The sequence below is a fragment of the Schistocerca gregaria genome, chromosome 1 (genome assembly GCF_023897955.1).
Source record: "Schistocerca gregaria isolate iqSchGreg1 chromosome 1, iqSchGreg1.2, whole genome shotgun sequence".
NCBI lineage: Eukaryota > Metazoa > Arthropoda > Insecta > Orthoptera > Acrididae > Schistocerca > Schistocerca gregaria.
This window is the reverse complement of record NC_064920.1, coordinates 669,009,877-669,028,678: the sequence shown is the minus strand read 5'-3', so window position 1 is coordinate 669,028,678 and position 18,802 is coordinate 669,009,877. Positions and strand designations below refer to the sequence as shown.

At 39.3% G+C, this 18,802-nt stretch overlaps 1 protein-coding gene and 1 long non-coding RNA gene across 5 annotated transcripts in view; one reads left to right on the top strand and one right to left on the bottom strand.

Moving 5' to 3' along the window:
- LOC126362494 (dnaJ homolog subfamily B member 12) overlaps positions 1–18,802 on the bottom strand; it is a 135,161-nt gene that overhangs the window by 6,704 nt on the left and 109,655 nt on the right. For 3 of the 4 annotated variants that reach the window (XM_050007886.1, XM_050007885.1, XM_050007887.1), the window contains one exon: positions 7,440–7,603. The exons of the other annotated variant lie outside the window; for it this stretch is intronic. In XM_050007886.1, coding sequence (XP_049863843.1) covers positions 7,440–7,603 — 164 coding nt within the window. The remainder of the gene's footprint in view (positions 1–7,439; positions 7,604–18,802) is intronic. 4 annotated transcript variants of the gene reach the window in all.
- Positions 1–18,802, top strand: part of LOC126362556 (uncharacterized) — a 427,566-nt gene that overhangs the window by 306,080 nt on the left and 102,684 nt on the right. The window lies entirely within an intron of this gene.

The following is an 18,802-nucleotide window of genomic DNA, read 5'->3' as shown; positions in this document are numbered from 1 at the left end:
CCCTTTGGTCTTCAACATCACAATAGTCACACCATCACTGAATCTAAGTTTATTAACTGCAGGATGATTTGTATCATCAAGGGTTTTATGCCATCTTTCTTTATATGGGTGATGGTATGTCAGTGAGAATAGTAAAACTTGTGGCAATGACTATGTATGGCTTGTTTAGCTGGGCTGGGCACTTAGGAAAAAAAAGCAATCAAAAAGAAAAGCAGCAAGGCCACTGTTTGACATGTTAGCCACAGTAGCTGTAGATGCCCTTGTGTGATGTTGCAGTAGAAATATTGCCACTGATTCCCCCCCCCCCCCTCCCCCAAATCCACACGTGCCCCACTCACAAGCACCAAAAATGGCATGCACAATAAACTAGTTTCTCACAGAGTATCTTTATAGCACCATATTTCCAAATGACACAATAAAATGTAAAACCAAAGCAAATTTAACAATAGTGGTATACAATATCCTCATTCCTCTTGTTGAGATCTTTACCTTTTTGTGCACTATGTTTGCAGTAAAGTCTGGAAATCACTAAACAATGCTCTCCCATGTCTTCATCTCAATTTAATAATCAAATAAAAGTATTACATTGCAAATGAGACATGGCTGTATACAAAATCAGGTTCACAGAACAAATCTGCCATAACGCAAGCATACTTTGTGTTAACAAAATTTTCTGTCTTGTACCTCAGCGTAAGTTTTAATTTGATTCAGTTGTATAAAATAATGTACAACACACATTTCTTTTTTTCTCCAGTTTACACACATGACAAGAATAAATACATTGTCTGACATGAAAAGTGAAGCAATCAGGAGAGGACGACATGAAATGGAACTTCACACACTAAGAGAGTATGTGATGTTATTTCATTGATTACAAAATCAAGTAAAATTTACAAAGAACTTTGTAGTATGAGCCTATTTATCAGTATGACGTTGCAGTTGTTGGAGCCTCTGCATAGGCAAACTGGCCCACGCTGTTGTAACTGGTCCTTGATAACCTGGAGACTGGCAATGGGGTATTGAGTTGATATTTGATCTGATACAATACATTCTACTGAGGACAGGTCTGGAGATCTGAGGTACAAGATAGAAAATTTCGTTAACACAAAGTATGCTTGCATTATGGCAGATTTGTTCTCTGGAGTAACTCAATATCACAAAGACAGTTCAAAGACACTTGTGCCATGTGTGAACAACCATTGTCCTTTTGAAAAGCAATGAGAGGTAACACAGAATGTCTGTGACATACCGTGGTGCAGTAAGATTTCCTCAATCACTACCAATCATGACCTGAAGTCAGGCCCAACTACTACCCACACGGAAATGCCAAGAGAAACACCACTATGCCTCTCCAAAACACTGAAATAATAGGATCTCTCTCCAAATTGCTGCTATTTTCATCCAGGGTATTGCAGAGCCGTTATTCATCACTGAACACAATGGGATGCCGTTCATCAGCAATCCACGTTTCCCAGTCATGGCACCACCTTAAATACAGCCATGTGTGTTGTTGTGCTCACAGCAACCTACGCACAGGGTGGTAATTCCCTAGTCTGGCTGCTGCTAGTAATACAAATTTGCTAGACAGCTCCTTGCACCAATAATATTGGAATTCATTCTCCAATAATTAACTAACATTCTTGAAACAATATTTTCTTCCATAATTACCTCAAAGAGTTATTTTAGTGACTTCTATTACTTTGAAAATGTGGTGCCCTGAGTCTTTTTGCATTTAACTTCCACATTTGAGGTGACCACCCTAGTGGCAGGTAGCAGCAGAATTGCTTTCTATTGTCCTGGATGTTGCAGATTTAAAATAAAAAGTAATTCAAAACATATGGTAAAAAAATTTCTGACAGCAAGGTAGACTTAGTTGAGTAACCATCTGGACGACGGCAAGAAAATAAGACAGGAAGAAAGGTACGTGTAATCACTAATTATGAGTAGAAATATTCAATGAAGAGCAGACAGAAAAAGCCAGGTTCGAGTCAGTACAGGATCTAAGGTCTTAAAGAAAATGACAACACAAGTAATGTTTTTCAACAAACGAGAAATATAAAACAGGAATATCTGACTGACACTGTAGAGTCTCAACATCTAATTTTAAATTATTAAGGAAGATTGGGGTCTAATGTTACGTGTGAACCTCAAAGTACAAGTTTTAACTCACAACAATTGAAACATGGCAATAATATAAAATCAGTCTTATAACATCATGGGGCTACAGAAGATTCTACAACCAATCACCAAAAAGTATTTTAATGCAAGTTTCTCTTGAAGTTTAGGCTTAATGAAGATCTGTTGGTGTGGCAGAGCAAGAATTCAGTTTTCGATGATAATGACATAATGCTGCAACCCACTTATGCAAGATTAACTAAGAATACCTTTCAAACTAACTCCAATAAGTAACCGTTGCAAGTATTGGATAAAACTTTGGGGGAGAGGGGGGAAAAATATAATTTGCCTCTAGAAATTTCTTAACTGTCCACCATGTTAACATGTAATAACAAACTGTGTGTGTGCATTTGCGCATGCGGCATGTCTGAAGCTTCACAGTAATTCCACAAAACTTGGTCTATTGTCATAAAATTTTCCACTCATTGTGTTTAGGATGTGCGAAGTCTTCCTACGTAATACATAACTTGGCATGTCTTAATTTCATAGTTCAACACACTTTAGAAGAATGTGGATTTAATGGTGACGTAGCAATATCTCAGGCATCAATAAAATGCATGCCAGAAAATGTAAGAAGCAAATGGGCATGTGATAATCAACTGCCAAATACCACACCAGTCTGCGAACCTTTTTGTACATTTTGTCATGTATGCTTGTAACTATGAATGACTAAATTGTTTACCTTTAACTGCATTTCTTCAAATCAGTTCATTCTCCTAACATTAGCCAATTATTATATTTAAAAGTCATATTCTCAGAAAAATACTCTTAATAATGAGATTTTAATGTTATATCTGTATGATTAAATGATGACGACGTCCTCTTGGGTAAAATATTCCGGAGGAAAAATAGTCCCCCATTCAGATCTCCGGGCGCGGACTACTCAAGAGGACGTGGTTATCAGGAGAAAGAAAACGGGCGTTCTACGGATCGGAGTGTGGAATGTCGGATCCCTTAATCGAGCAGGTAGGTTAGAAAGTTTAAAAAGGGAAATGGATAGGTTGAAGTTAGATATAGTGGGAATCAGTGAAGTTTGGTGGCAGGAGGAACGAGACTTCTGGTCAGGCGAATACAGGGTTATAAATACAAAATCAAATAGGGGTAATGCAGAAGTCGGTTTAATAATGAATTAAAAGATAGGAGTGCAGGTAAGCTACTACAAACAGCATAGTGAACGCATTATTGTGGCCAAGATAGACACGAAGCCCATGCCTACTACAGTAGTACAAGTTTATATGCCAACTAGCTCTGCAGATGATGAAGAAATTGAGGAAATCTATGATGAGATAAAAGAAATTATTCAGGTAGTGAAGGGGGACGAAAATTTAATAGTCATGGGTGACTGGAATTCGTCAGTAGGAAAAGGGAGAGAAGGAAACATAGTAGGCGCATATGGATTGGGGGGAAGAAATGAAAGAGGAAGCCGTCTGGTAGAATTTTGCACAGAGCATAACTTAATCATAGCTAATACTTGGTTCAAGAATCATAAAAGAAGGTTGTATACATGGAAGAATCCTGGAGGTACTAAAAGGTATCAGATAGATTATATAATGGTAAGACAGAGATTTAGGAATCAGGTTTTAAATTGTAAGACATTTCCAGGGGCAGATGTGGACTCTGACCACAATCTATTGGTTATGAACTGTAGATTAAAACTGAAGAAACTACAAAAAGGTGCTCATTTAAGGAGATGGGACCTGGATAAACTGAAAGAACCAGCGGTTGTAGAGAGTTTCAGGGAGAGTATAAGGGAACAATTGACAGGAATGGAGGAAAGAAATACAGTAGAAGAAGAATGGGTAGCTCTGAGTGATGATGTAGTGAAGGCAGCAGAAGATAAAGTAGGTAAAAAGACGAGGGCTAATAGAAATCCGTGGGTAACAGAAGAAATATTGAATTTAATTGATGGAAGCAGAAAATATAAAAATGCAGTAAATGAAGCAGGCAAAAAGGAATACAAACGTCTCAAAAATGAGATCGACAGGAAGTGCAAAATGGCTAAGCAGGGATGGCTAGAGGACCAATGTAAGGATGTAGAGGCTTATCTCACTAGGGGTAAGATAGATACTGCCTACAGGAAAATTAGAGAGACCTTTGGATAAAAGAGAGCCACAGCTCAGATGCAAACCCAGTTCTAAGCAAAGAAGGGAAGGCGGAAAGGTGGAAGGAGTATATAGAAGGTTTATACAAGGGTGATGTACTGGAAATGGAAGACGATGCAGATGAAGATGAAATGGGAGATACAATACTGCGGGAAGAGTTTGACAGAGCACTGAAAGACCTGAGTCGAAACAAGGCCCCGGGAGTAGACAACATTCCATTAGAACTATGACGGCCTTGGGAGAGCCAGTCATGACAAAACTCTACCATCTGGTGAGCAAGATGTATGAGACAGGCGAAATACCCTCAGACTTCAAGAAGAATATAATAATTCCAATCCCAAAGAAAGTAGGTGTTGACAGATGTGAAAATTACCGAACTATCAGTTTAATAAGTCACAGCTGCAAAATAATAACACAAATTCTTTACAGAAGAATGGAAAAACTGGTAGAAGCGGACCTTGCAGAAGATCAGTTTGGATTCCACAGAAATGTTGCAACACGTGAGGCAATACTAACCTTACGACTTATCTTAGAAGAAAAATTAAGAAAAGGCAAACCTACTTTTCTAGCATTTGTAGACTTAGAGAAAGCTTTTGACAATGTTGACTGGAATACTCTCTTTCAAATTCTAAAGGTGGCAGCGGTAAAATACAGGGAGCGTAAGGCTATTTACAATTTGTACAGAAACCAGATGGCAGTTATAAGAGTCGAGGGACATGAAACTGAAGCAGTGGTTGGGAAGGGAGTGAGACAGGGTTGTAGCCTCTCCCCGATGTTATTCCATCTGTATATTGAGCAAGCAGTAAAGGAAACAAAAGAAAAATTTGGAGTAGGTATTAAAATTCACGGAGAAGAAATAAAAACTTTGAGGTTCGCCAATGACATTGTAATTCTGTCAGAGACAGCAAAGGACTTGGAAGAACAGTTGAACGGAATGGACAGTGTCTTAAAAGGAGGATATAAAATGAACAACAAAAGCAAAACGAGGATAATGGAATGTAGTCAAATTAAATCGGGTGATGTTGAGGGAATTAGATTAGGAAATGAGACACTTAAAGTAGTAAAGGAGTTTTGCTATTTACGGAGTAAAATAACTGATGATGGTCAAAGTAGAGAGGATATAAAATGTAGACTGGCAATGGCAAGGAAAGCGTTTCTGAAGAAGAGAAATTTGTTAACATCGAGTATAGATTTAATGGTCAGGAAGTCGTTTCTGAAAGTATTTGTATGGAGTGTAGCCATGTATGGAAGTGAAACATGGACAATAACTAGTTTCGACAAGAAGAGAATAGAAGCTTTTGAAATGTGGTGCTACAGAAGAATGCTGAAGATTAGATGGGTATATCACGTAACTAATGAGGAGGTATTGAATAGAATTGGGGAGAAGAGGAGTTTGTGGCACAACTTGACAAAAAGAAGGGACCGGTTGGTAGGACATGTTTTGAGGCATCAAGGGATCACAAATTTAGCATTGCAGGGCAGCGTGGAGGGTAAAAATCGTAGAGGGAGACCAAGATATGAATACACTAAGCAGATTCAGAAGGATGTAGGTCGCAGCAAGTACTGGGAGATGAAGAAGCTTGCACAGGATAGAGTAGCATGGAGAGCTGCATCAAACCAGTCTCAGGACTGAAGACGACAACAACAACAACAACAACAACAACAACAACAACAAGTAAGTTACAACATTTAGCTATAGCTGCATCTGACTAGGCAAATAAAACAAGGCATTTAATTGAAATCAGTTGAACGGGATGAAGGAGAGGGAAAGGAGGTGGGGAGTAGGGAAGGGAGGGAAGGGGGAAGAAGAGGGGAAGGAGGTGGGGAGAAGGGAAGGGGGAGAGAGGGGGGGGAGAGAGAGAGAGAGAGAGAGAGAGAGGGGGAGAGAGGGGGGGAGAGAGAGAGAGAGAGAGAGAGAGAGAGAGAGAGAGAGAGAGAGAGAGAGAGAGAGAGATATTATTACCACAAAGATATTGTTTATTATAGTTATAGTTACAGTAATTTTTACAACACCAGTTCCCACAACACAATCAATCACAGCAGAGAATGTTATCCTCTACTTACTTTAGTCATCACAGTAAAGTGCCTCACTTACTACGCATTTTTTATTTATTAATTGCCAGAAGAGCAATATAAAATCTATGCGTTTTTCCATGGGGGCAAGCAGAAAAGTGTTTGGGTAGATGGTGAAAGAGCACTATCTACAATCCCACAGTTGGTTTGCAGCTACACCACTAAAAACGGTTGTAGGAGAGGAGAGGAGACGTACAGGGTGCCTTAAACTGTAGCTGACTAACTGTCTACATACACACCATTTGGAGGCATGCAAAATGGCAATGTAAACAACAGAGGTAGCTACGAATTTTTTGTTACAAAGATGATTCATAGACAGGGCCTATTAAACTAGGGGAGAAAATAATTCCAGATCTAGATAAACATATTTCAAGTTGTACAACCACTAGCAAATGAGACACACAAGCAGAACCTGAGAAAAAAATGTAAGATACATTATGTAGCAGACATGGTCTCAAGGGCAAAATGACAAGATAACAACATGCATATAAACTTACTACAGTATAACCAAACTAGAGGTATGAAAAAACATTCATGACTAAACAAATGATTGAATAAGGTATGTAATACAGGTCAAATGACCTAACTGGACTTCATCCTTCTGCAAGAAAAATTACAGTCTGCAGTCAAAAATACAGAACCCCATTCCCACAAGAGAAGTAGAAACAGGGTGGCAGGGTGGGGGGCAGAATGAAAAAAACTTTCTGAAAATATGGCTAGACACCAAAAAACATAATGTAACTCTGCATTCCCTTGAATATCTCCAAACAGACAAAGCTAGCAGATCACATCCCTATCTGAGTAATTATTCTCATTATATTTTAGTTAAAAAAATTTTAAGAATTGGTAATCAATGTGGTGAAGAGTTCAATGATGACTACATCCATTTATATTGTTAATAAACAGCATTCTAATCTCAACAAAGGATAGAGTTTCAAGTTGTGGTTCAGTCTGCTGACATGAAAATACTCACATGGGTCTGCTTTTTCATAAATAAGCCTCCCATAAGTATAATCTATGGGAGTAGGGAAAAAAAGAGTGAAGTTTGACAATAAAAGATCTTACAAAAGAGCTCAAAAGGTAACTTACTGTAATTCTTTTCCCTGTGACACGCATGCCGCAGGTTGTTAATATATTCCTCTTCAACTGACATTTCTAGCCTTCGGAGGCTGCCCTGATATTCTGTGTGGAAATTTTCCTTCACAAAATAGGGCACCTTTAAATTCAATGTTGTCCTCTGGACAGGAAACTTTCTGAAAGAAACAGTTATCAGCTACCAGAATTATAACAATTCATGTCAAGTAATGTACTAATGAAAACATGAGAAATTGACACCTAGTGAACATGGCTGTTTATGCACTTCACATTATATTTAGAAGTATAAACAATAGAAAACACGCAAAACAACAGTCCAAGACCTTCACATTCTAACTCAACTCAAGACAATACTCCACCAGGAGCATTTAATTCACATCAGCATGTGGTATACTCCCTTTTTTCCTAACGAAGATGCCAACACAGAGACCACTTTTTAGAAACAGTCCACTATTTCAAACAGTCCTACTATTATTTTTAGTAGTAGTATCATTATTATTAATTCAGTCTCTTGATTTGACAATATATTCCCAAGTTCAAAGAACACATGAAAAATCAGCTAGTGACATCCACTATTCTCTAAGAATGTCTGGACAGAAACCACACAAATATAAGATGAACACACATGCTCTCTTCAAGAAATAAACTATAAATGATATAATTAAAGAGATATAGAACTTGTACCACAGTAATTCCAAAAACATGCTACATTACCTCCTGCCCCCCCCCCCCCCCCAATAATCCATCCTCTCTCCCAAAACAAAATTCACTGCAGTTGTTATAAAATCTTTGATTCAGTATTAAAATTAGTACCAAAACTAAATGTTAATAAATATTTTCCCAGTACACATTCACCAATGAGCCTGGCGTTTTTCATAAGGCCTACAGGATGCATTTGCCAAACACTATATTAATTGTGTTTTTTCAGTATACATGTAAGGCATGTATTCTATGACATCAAAAATGTGACAACTCGAAGAAATGAAAAGCAGGTAACAGAAGATGCAAAGTGCATAATAAGGGGTGTAACTATTTGTACGGATGTATGGTGCCAAGCATGAAAGAGGAACTGGTGAAGTCATTCATAGATATTTAACTGAAAAAGTAAACACGAAAAACTACATTACCAAGCTCAAAAATAATAAACAAATGGTAAAAATATGTTTATCTGATTTTCGTTGGGCAAGGGAAGAGAGGTCTACAAAGAAAATCTGTATACAGAAATGTGCAAGCCCATATATGAACAAACACGGAAAAAAGCAACTTGTTCATTTGCTTCAAATGCCACTTCAACTGTAACTGGTTAAAACAGATTCAGATTTTTAAAATTTACAATAATTAGTTACAGCATCTACATATTTTATCTGTAGCAGAGAATGTGGTGATTATATAATGATGAGATACAACATTATGAGCACTGTCCATCATGAAATGGAATACCAAACTTGTAGCGTCACGAGTGTGTGATGCGGTAAGGAAAGGTATATAGGTAGAGCAGATATGAATGGGGAATTATTCTGACAATGATATGGGTCACAACAGGGAAATCCATGGACATACACCACTTTTACAAATGGCAGATTGTTATAGCCTGGCATCTGGGAAGGAGCATCTTGGGAATAATGAAACTGGTCAGCATGCTACAATATTGAGCGTCTGTGGACAACAGTTGATGGATGCTGAAACTCCAAGTAGAGGACAATTCGATTGACATCCATGCCTTATCACTGAACAGGAAGGTCAGAGGTTTGCCCATTTTGTAAAACAGTATAGCTAGTGCCTTATGGCAGCTCTGACGACAAAGTACAATGCTGATGTAGGCACACTTGGTTTGAAACACATCATTCAGCACAAACTGCCAAAACCTAGAACTTCACAGCAAACGACCCCTACATGTTCTCATGTTGGCCCAATGACATTGCCGGTTATAACTGCAGTGGTCACAGGATCATTGAGATTGGACAGTGAATCAATGGCAATAATTGGCCACACACTAGTGGCTTTCTGAGGTGGGCCAGTTCTGCAGACAGATTTGGCGTGTTGATCTTAGGCTTTTCATTATCCACTAACATGCAAGCTCTGCCCACCAGATCAAATCTCTTCAATCTGACCGTAGGCTGGGTGCTTCCAAGTGTGGGGCTAATTGGAGTTTTGTTGTTTATCTGTACATCCAGAACAGGAGTGCATGCTCAATGTTCTAGATGCCACAGGCGATGGATTTCAGTAGTTCTGACTGCGTCTAGCTGAATGTACATTTTACAGTGTTGTGTCTTTATGCCATTAATTGATTGCAGCACATTATCAGATTTTAAAACCCATCTATATCACAAGAAGTTATGGATGATAGGAGAAAGAAAACTGGGGAACAGTTTATACACTATGTACTCACATCTCTCAAAAGGAAAATCGCACGAAATGGGTGAAAAAATGGACTGCTGTAAGGCAACATTCCCAGCCATAAAGATATTATTCAGAGTCTCTGAGATACTGAACTTGACAACTACGAGGACTAATTAAAAATGAGTTCGTACAATGTCAATGCACTTTTGTTGTCGTCGTCGTGAATCTGCTTAGTGTATTCATCTCTTGGTCTCTCTCTATGATTTTTACCCTCCACGCTGCCCTCCAATACTAAATTGGTGATCCCTCAATGTCTCAGAATATGTCCTACCAACCGATCCCTTCTTCTAGTCAAGTTGTGCCACAAGCTCCTCTTCTCCCCAATTCTATTCAATACCTCTACGGCCAAGGTCCATGGTTCATGCACTTTTAGGTGAGTACAATTCACTCTTGTTACCACACAAATAGTTTATGCATAGCATCTAGTACAGCTAATTCTACTTAAATGCTATGTTTTTATTTTTGGAAATTGTGGGCCTAATGCTACAGAAAAAAGACACAGTAATCCCCTGAGAATCATGAAGCTCTGATACTTTACAAAGTATTGAGAATGCCCTCTTCTTAAAGTAACTCTCAATACTCATAAAACAATGGACATGGTACAAGCAATTTTTTATTGTTATAGTAAACTTGACGTGGTTAAGGTTGTGAAGTACACAATCTTGATTTTCAGTATAAATTTTATTTATCTTGATCACACAATCGCAAACTGATGACCTGTTTTGATTGCTCATGCTGTCATCTTCACAGCATTAAATTTTGGTTACAATGATTAACTTGGCATATGTAGTACAAACACACAATTAGCGTCATTAAAAGTACATGTTTGTACTACATGTTATGAGTTACTCATTGTAACAAACTTTTAATAATCTAAAGGTGACTGCTTTAGCTATCAAAAATGATGAGCATTTTATAAATGTGAAATCAAGAAAAATATATTTTATACTGAACATTTTATTAGTTGATACAATTTGTCCTTTCCTTTTTCCATTTCTTTCAGAGGCCTCCACTTGTCCGAGGACTTTTTTGAAACTTTGGTCTCAAATTTTGTAGCTTAGTTTTTTTATTGTACTTTGCTCCACATCGTCTAACAATTTCTTTGTACACCCTATTTTTTTTTATACTCTTGTTCGTGTAATGTTCATGGGACATTTTCCACAAACAAGATCTTTCATGGTACAGCTGCTCAATTTTTTCAAAGCTGTCATTGGTCCACTCCATCATACTGGTAGCAAGTGTAACTTGCTGTCACATGAAAATCACAGGGAAACTTATAAAGTTCATGAACATGGCCTGTCGAGGAAATTCACACATGCGGCCAGTTGAGGATGCCGGATAACTGGTCCATTAACACACAGGTTGGACCTGCAGGTGTCATCGGTGCATGAGTCAGTCGGAAATATCCGTGGCAAGCTAATGTGTCCTAATGTGTCATCTGCTAAGGTGAGTCACATTTCTGGCTACGCCAGGTTGACAAAGGTCAGCAGGGGGTAGTATCAGGCTATGGGGGACATTCACCTGGGTTTCCGTGAGACCTATGGTAGTGGCTCAAGTCGTCATGAAAACTGTGAGATACATGAACATTATTGCAGACCACCTGCATTGTTTCGTGCATGATGACTTTCCCAATAGTGAGGTTATCTTCCAGCAGGGTAACTATCCATGTCACAAAGCCAAAATTGTGCTAAAGTGACATGATGAGTATAATAGTGAAATTACACTGACAGTTTGGCCACCAATTTCGCAAGCACCTGCATACCACTGGCCTCTAATTTATAGGAACAGCATGACCTGTGTGTGGACATCTGGAGCAACCTACCTCCAGAAACCTGTGAAGTGCTTTTCAAATCCATCTCAAACACATAATAGCCACTGCACAGTGTTCCATAGATGGGCCAACACTGTTAAGCAGATGGTCATAATGTTCTGGATCACTCAGTGGCATATATACTGTATGTATCCATTATGTATAGAGCAGAACCATTTGTATGTATTACTGGTTTGTCTAGAATTCATGCACTTTGAGCAAACCTTTAACTCCAGTTCAACAGCGCTTGTTACAAGGCACTGATACCACCTATGTCAATACACTTAAGAAAACACGTTTGAATGCTGCAGCTTCCACTGGACTTCACCACAATAGTGAGAAATTTTGAATTGGACAACGGATTCTGTACTGCCAAAACTACACTGAGTTGACAAAAATCATCGGATAGTGATATGCACACACACACAGATGGCAGTAGTAGTATCATGTGCACAACATATAAAAAGAGTAGTGGATTGGTTGAGCTGCATTTATACTCTGGGGATTCATTTGAAAAGGTTTCCGATGTGATTATGGGCGCACAATGGGAATTAACAGACTTTGAAGACAGAATGGTAGTTGGAGCTAGATACGTGGGAAATTCCATTGGAAATCATTAGGGAATTCAATATCCCGAGAGTGTACCAAGAAAACCAAATTTCAAGCATTATCTCTCGCCACAGACAATGAGCGAGAGCAACAGTGTTAGTGTAGTATTATCAGTGCTAACAGACAAGCAACACTGTGTGAATTAATTGCAGAAATCAATGTGGGACGTACAACAAACTTATCCATTAAGATAGTGCAGCAAAATTTGGCATTCATGGGCTATAGCAGCATATGACCAATGCGAGTGCCTTTGCTAAAAGCACAACATGGCCTGCACCATCTCTCCTGGGCTTGTGACTATATTGGTTGGACTCTTGATGACTGGAAAACCATGGCCTGGTCAGATAAGCCCTGATTTCAGTTCGTAAGAGCTGATGGTAGGGTTTGAGTGGGGGCACAGACCCAGACCCCATGAAGCTATGGACCCAGGCTGTCAACAAGGCACTGTGCAAACTGGTGGTGGCTCCATAACTGTGGGTTGTGTTTACATGGAATGGACTGAGTCCTCTGGTCCAACTAAACCTATCATTGACTGGAAATGGTTATGTTTGGCTCCTTGGAGACCATTTGCAGCATTCATGGATTTAATGTTATGGGTGAAAATGTGCCATGTCACCGGGCCACAAATGCTCACAACTGGTCTGAAGAACATTCTGGACAATTGAAGCAAATGATATGGCCACCCAGATCACCCAAACTGAATTACATCAAACGTTTATGGGACATAATTGAGAGTGCCAGTTTGTGCACAAAATCTTGTACCGGCAACACTTTTGCTATTACAGACAGCTGTACAGACAGTGGACTCCCAATGACTTGTTGAGCCCACGCCACTTCAAGTTGCTGCACTATGCCGACACAATATCAGGAGGTATATCTTGACTTCTGTCACCTCAGTGTAGTGTGAACAGTCCAAATGGAAGTTTTCAGGCATTTAAAGTGTAAAAATATATATAAGAAAAAAATGTCAATGGCATTAATATGAACCACTTCCACTTTGCTGACCACATTGTACAATTTGTCTCTAGTGCAGGAAAACATCAAAAACAAACGAAAGACATAACGGTGCATGTTTGGAAGTAGGCCTTAAAGTCAATAATAAGATAAATAAGGGTTTGTGGTTCAGTGGGGAAGTGTCAGACAATGGATACAAAGCCCTCGGATTCAATCCCCAGTCAGTCCTAGGATTTGTGTGTGTCATATATCGCTTCTTCCACCTCTGGCAATGTTTGCTAATGTGAAAAATGCCAATTCACACCATGGTTTGAAGTGACATGAAACTGTAGCTCCCTCTGTAACTGGGTGAGTAAATCAGTTCATAAGTCAGATGGAGGCAACAGTATACTATATTTAACAAAACACTGGTGTTCAAACCGACAATCCGTTTGATCACTACTACATACCTTCTTAACATAGAAAACGTATAACTGATGTTACAAAGAACACTGTTTGTGTTGACAATTAAGTCAGGAACCATCTTGTTTGTTTATAAGTTAAAGACGCTCACTGGATTGACAGAAAAAAGAATACAGAAAATTAAAATTGCCTGGACTGCTTTTGGTACAATAGAATGTTTTGTTGTATCCAAAAAGGTAAAGTTTATTAACAGTGAGTATTGCCAGACTTTATTTATGGCAGTGTGACATGGTCTTCAGCTGTGAAGGGGAAGAGTGAATATTAGGAATTACTAGAAAGACTGGAAACAAACTAATTGGAGTGGAAGACTTAATTTTGACAGCACTGAAAAACTGTAGCATTTGGGGTGGTGTTGCTGGTACTGACCGCAATGTATGGGGCGCTCACTTATTTATTTGTCTACATCAATGTTATATCCTTCAAATAGCCCCCATTATATAGCTTTTAGCTCTTAGTAATAGGTTTGTAATCCCTTTTGTCCCTGTAATACAATGGCCCTTTAAGGTTTTTGGGAACATCAAAAATCTACAGTATTGTTGGTCAAAATTTGACATAAGAGCTACAAAGTGTGAGCAGGTGTGTTGTCATGATGCAAAAGCCTTTTACCTGTTTCATCACAAATTTAATTTGATTTTATTTACTTACTTATTTATTTATTTTACAGCACTATGGAAAATGTGTTGAACTTTTTAGTAGTTTTGGCCATTGATGGACTGACATTGTGGCAAGAACTCTAGGTGCACTCTGACATTATAATCTAAGAAAACAGTGAGCATAACCTCCACATTTGACTGCACTTACTAAGTTTTTTCCACCTTGGCAATCTAGGATGCTTCCACTTAGTTTGAATTACATATCTGTAAACCCATGTTTCATCACCTGTTATGATGCATTTTAGTAGCTCTGTATCACTGATGACTTCATCTCATAACTACTGTGCAAACTGCATTCACTGCTGTTTTTGTTCGAGAGCCAAAATTTCGAAACAAATTTTTTATCTGTGTTTGAAGTACTGTTATCGTATAGTATCAATGTTATACTGAATTATACTAAACAATCAGTTCAGCATTCCAAGATATGTTATTGTTCTGCATCATAGCGACTTTAAACTTACCACTGTTTATCATCATCAGTGAATTAATGATAAAGAGGTGAAAGAAGATCAATTAGACCATTGCAGCTTCAGAAGTGTTAGCACTTCTTTATGCTTATGCTATTTCTACATCTACATCCACATCCACATCCACACTCTGAAAGCCACCTGACGGTGCGTGGCGGAGGGTACCTTGAGTATTTCTATCGGTTCTCCCTTCTATTCGAGTCTTGTATTGTTCGTGGGAAGGAAGATAGTCAGTATGCCACTATGTGGGCCCTAATCTCTCTGATTTTATCCTCATGGTCTCTTCGCAAGATATACGTAGGAGGGAGCAATATACTGCTCGACTCCTCAGTGAAGGTATGTTCTCAAAACTTCAACAAAAGCTCGTACCGAGCTACTGAGCATCTCTCTTGCAGAGTCTTCCACTGGAATTTATCTATCATCTCCATAATGCTTTTGCGATTACTAAATGATCCTGTAACGAAGCGCACTGCTGTCCGTTGGATCTTCTCTATCTCTTCTATCAACCCTATCTGGTACTGATCCCACACCAGTGAGCAGTATTCAAGCAGTGGGCGAACAAGTGTACTGCAACCTAATTCCTTTGTTTTCGGACTGCAGTTCCTTAGGATTCTTCCAGTGAATCTTAGTCTGGCATCTGCTTTACTGACGATTAATTTTATATGGTCATTCCATTTTAAACCACTCCTAATGCCTACTCCCAGACAATTTATGGAATTAACTGCTTCCAGCTGCTGACCTGCTACGTTGTAGCTAAATGATAAAGGATCTTTTTTTCTATGCATTCGCAGCACATTACACTTGTATACACTGAGATTCAACTGCCATTCCCTGCACCATGCATCAATTTGTTGCAGATCCTCCTGCATTTCAGTACAATTTTCCATTGTTACAATCTCTCGACATACTACAGCATCACCTGCAAAAAGCCTCAGTGAACTTCCGATGTTATCCACAAGGTCATATATAAAATAGAAAGAAACTTCCACATGGGAAAAATATATTAAAAACAAAGATTCCAAGACTTACCAAGCGGGATAGGCACAATGAATAAAACACAAACACACACAAAGAATTTGAGCTTTCGCAACCTGCGTCTGCTTTGTCAGGAAAGAGGGAAGGAAAATGAAAGATGAAAGGATGTGGGTTTTAAGGGAGAGGGTAAGGAGTCATTCCAATCCCGGGAGCGGAAAGACTTACCTTAGGGGGAAAAAGGATAGGTATATGCTCGCGTGCGCGCCCACACACACACACACACACACACACACACACACACACAAGCAGACACAAATGTGTGTGTGTGTGTGTGTGTGTGTGTGTGTGTGTGTGTGTGTGTGTGTGTGTGTGTGCGCGCGTGCGTGCGTGTGTGTGTGTGTGTGTGTGTGTGTGTGTGTGCGTGTGCGTGTGCGTGTGCGTGTGCGCGTGCGCGCGAGCATATACCTATCCTTTTCCCCCCTAAGGTAAGTCTTTCCGCTTTCCGCTCCCGGGATTGGAATGACTCCTTACCCTCTCCCTTAAAACCCACATCCTTTCATCTTTCCTTTTCCTTCCCTTCCCTCTTTCCTGACGAAGCAGTCGCCGGTTGCGAAAGCTCAAATTCTGTGTGTGTGTGTGTGTGTGTGTGTGTGTGTGTGTGTGTGTGTGTGTGTGTGTGTGTCTGTGTCTGTGTGTGTGTGTGTTTTATTCATTGTGCCTATCTACCGGCGCTTTCCTGCTTGGTAAGTCTTGGAATCTTTGTTTTATATATATATAGTGAATAGCAACAGTCCTATAACACTCCCATGCGGCACACCTGAAATCACTCTTACTTCGGAAGACTTCTCTTCACTGAGAATGACATGCTGCATTCTGTTACCTAGGAACTCTTCAATCCAATCACAATAATTGCTCTGATAGCCCATTAAACGGCTGTGGGGAACTGTATCAAACAGGGCATCTACCTGGGAACCTGTGTCTATGGCCCTCTGAGTCTTGTGGACGAATAGTGTGAGCTGGGTTTCACACAATCGTCTTTTTCGAAACCCATGCTGATTCCTACAGAGTAGATTCCTAGTCTCCAGAAAAGTCATACTCGAACATAATGCATGTTCCAAAATTCTACAACTGATCAATATTAGAGATACAGGTCTATAGTTCTGCACATCTGTTCGACATCCCTTCTTGAAAATGGGGATAACCTGTGCCCTTTTCCAATTCTTTGGAACACTACACTCTTGTAGAGACCTACGGTACACCGCAGCGCGAAGGGGGCAAGTTCCTTCGCGTACTCTGTGTAAAATCAAACTGGTATTCCATCAGGTCCAGCGGCCTTGCCTCTTTTGAGCTATTTTGTTTTTCTATCCCTCTGTCATCTATTTCGATATCTACCATTTTGTTATCAGTGCGACAATCTAGAGAAGGAATTACAATGCAGTCTTCCTCTGTAAAACAGCTTCGGAAAAAGAAAGTATTTCGGCCTTTAGTCTGTCATCCTCTGTTTCAGTACCAATTTGGTCACAGAGTGTCTGGACATTTAGTTGTGTAAAAAGTCAGTAAAGGATTAAAAGCTGGAGAGGAATCTTTCTTTGCTCAATCAAAGTAGTTTATGCTTGGATGATTCTTGCTTACATGAGGTCCTTTTACAGGTATTAATTTTTATGAAGATTATGATGTAGCCCTTTTGGCAAAACAAAGTGTAAAATACAAAAATATCTGCATGTAACTGATTTGGAAATGGCGGGTCACTTAAAATGCATGACAAAGTCTGATATACACTCAGCCCAAAAACTGCAAAATTCTACGTAGTTTAATTCCAGCTCACTTAGATGCAGATGATGGTCTGCATACAAACTTCTAAGCTGTTGGAATGTAACTGTTGAAATTTCAACTAAATAGTTCAAAAAGAGAGAGAGAGAGAGAGAGAGAGAGAGGGGGGGGGGGGGGGGAGGGCTATGCAAAGCAAAAGATGCATCAGTTTGAAGACACAGCTATTAAGTAAATTGCAACAGTTGGTGGACATGATCCTTATGATCTGGAGCAATCTACACCAATTAAACAATGTCTGAACAGCTGATGAAGGTTTCTTGGGTCTCCAGCCTGGTGGTAGAGCTGATACATCGCAACGTTTCAAGAAGTGTCATACAACCCATCTTTGCCAGAAGATGAGTAGATTGAGACTTCCTGAAACGTCGTGATATATCAATGCAACCACCTGGCTGGAGACCCGAGAAACCTTCATCAACAAATTACGCCAGGAAAGCCTACAGTCACAAAATGTCTGAACTGCTCAGACTGCAGTCACGTAGTCAAAGAAATGATAAGCTGAAAATATACAATTATAAAGGGAAAAAAATTCAAGATGGCTGACCTTGTAGTATCTTCCAGATTGTGTCACTTGACAAGGAATGACCCATTTTCATAGTTACAGTCACTTTCTGTATTATTATCTTTTACAACACAATGCAACAATCTTTTAAAATAAAGTGAAGCAATTCCTGTTAATGGCTCATAAAAGCATGCAGTTTACAGACTCCCATCTTCATAGTAGGAGCTCACACCAGAAAGGAAGAAGAGGTTAAGATGGATCAAAATAAACAGAACAGGCAATTTTAACATTTGTCCATCTGTTTCGTGACACCATTCTAGATTGAAGTAGGAAGAAAGTTTTTAATTGCTACAAAAGAGACACTGGACAACTACTAGTAGCTTTAAATAACAACCCTGTGAGTTCTCCTTCTTGGCGGGACTTACAGATAATGGTGCATGAATGAATGAATCCAGTCCTCTTTTACAACACAGCACTTGTTGGTCATGTAGCCAGACATTTCTGGAGAAACACATTGCAAGACAGAAGTAGGTTCAAAGGATTGCTCAAATCTCTTTGATTTTTCATCTGTGAGTGGAGAGGGGAGGTTACTTGAAATAAACCAATTTTCACTTTCAAAATATTTGATCAACATAAACAGGGTGACTAGCAACAAATCTGACCATCAGTGGTTACTTATGAAATCTTTACTTCTCAAA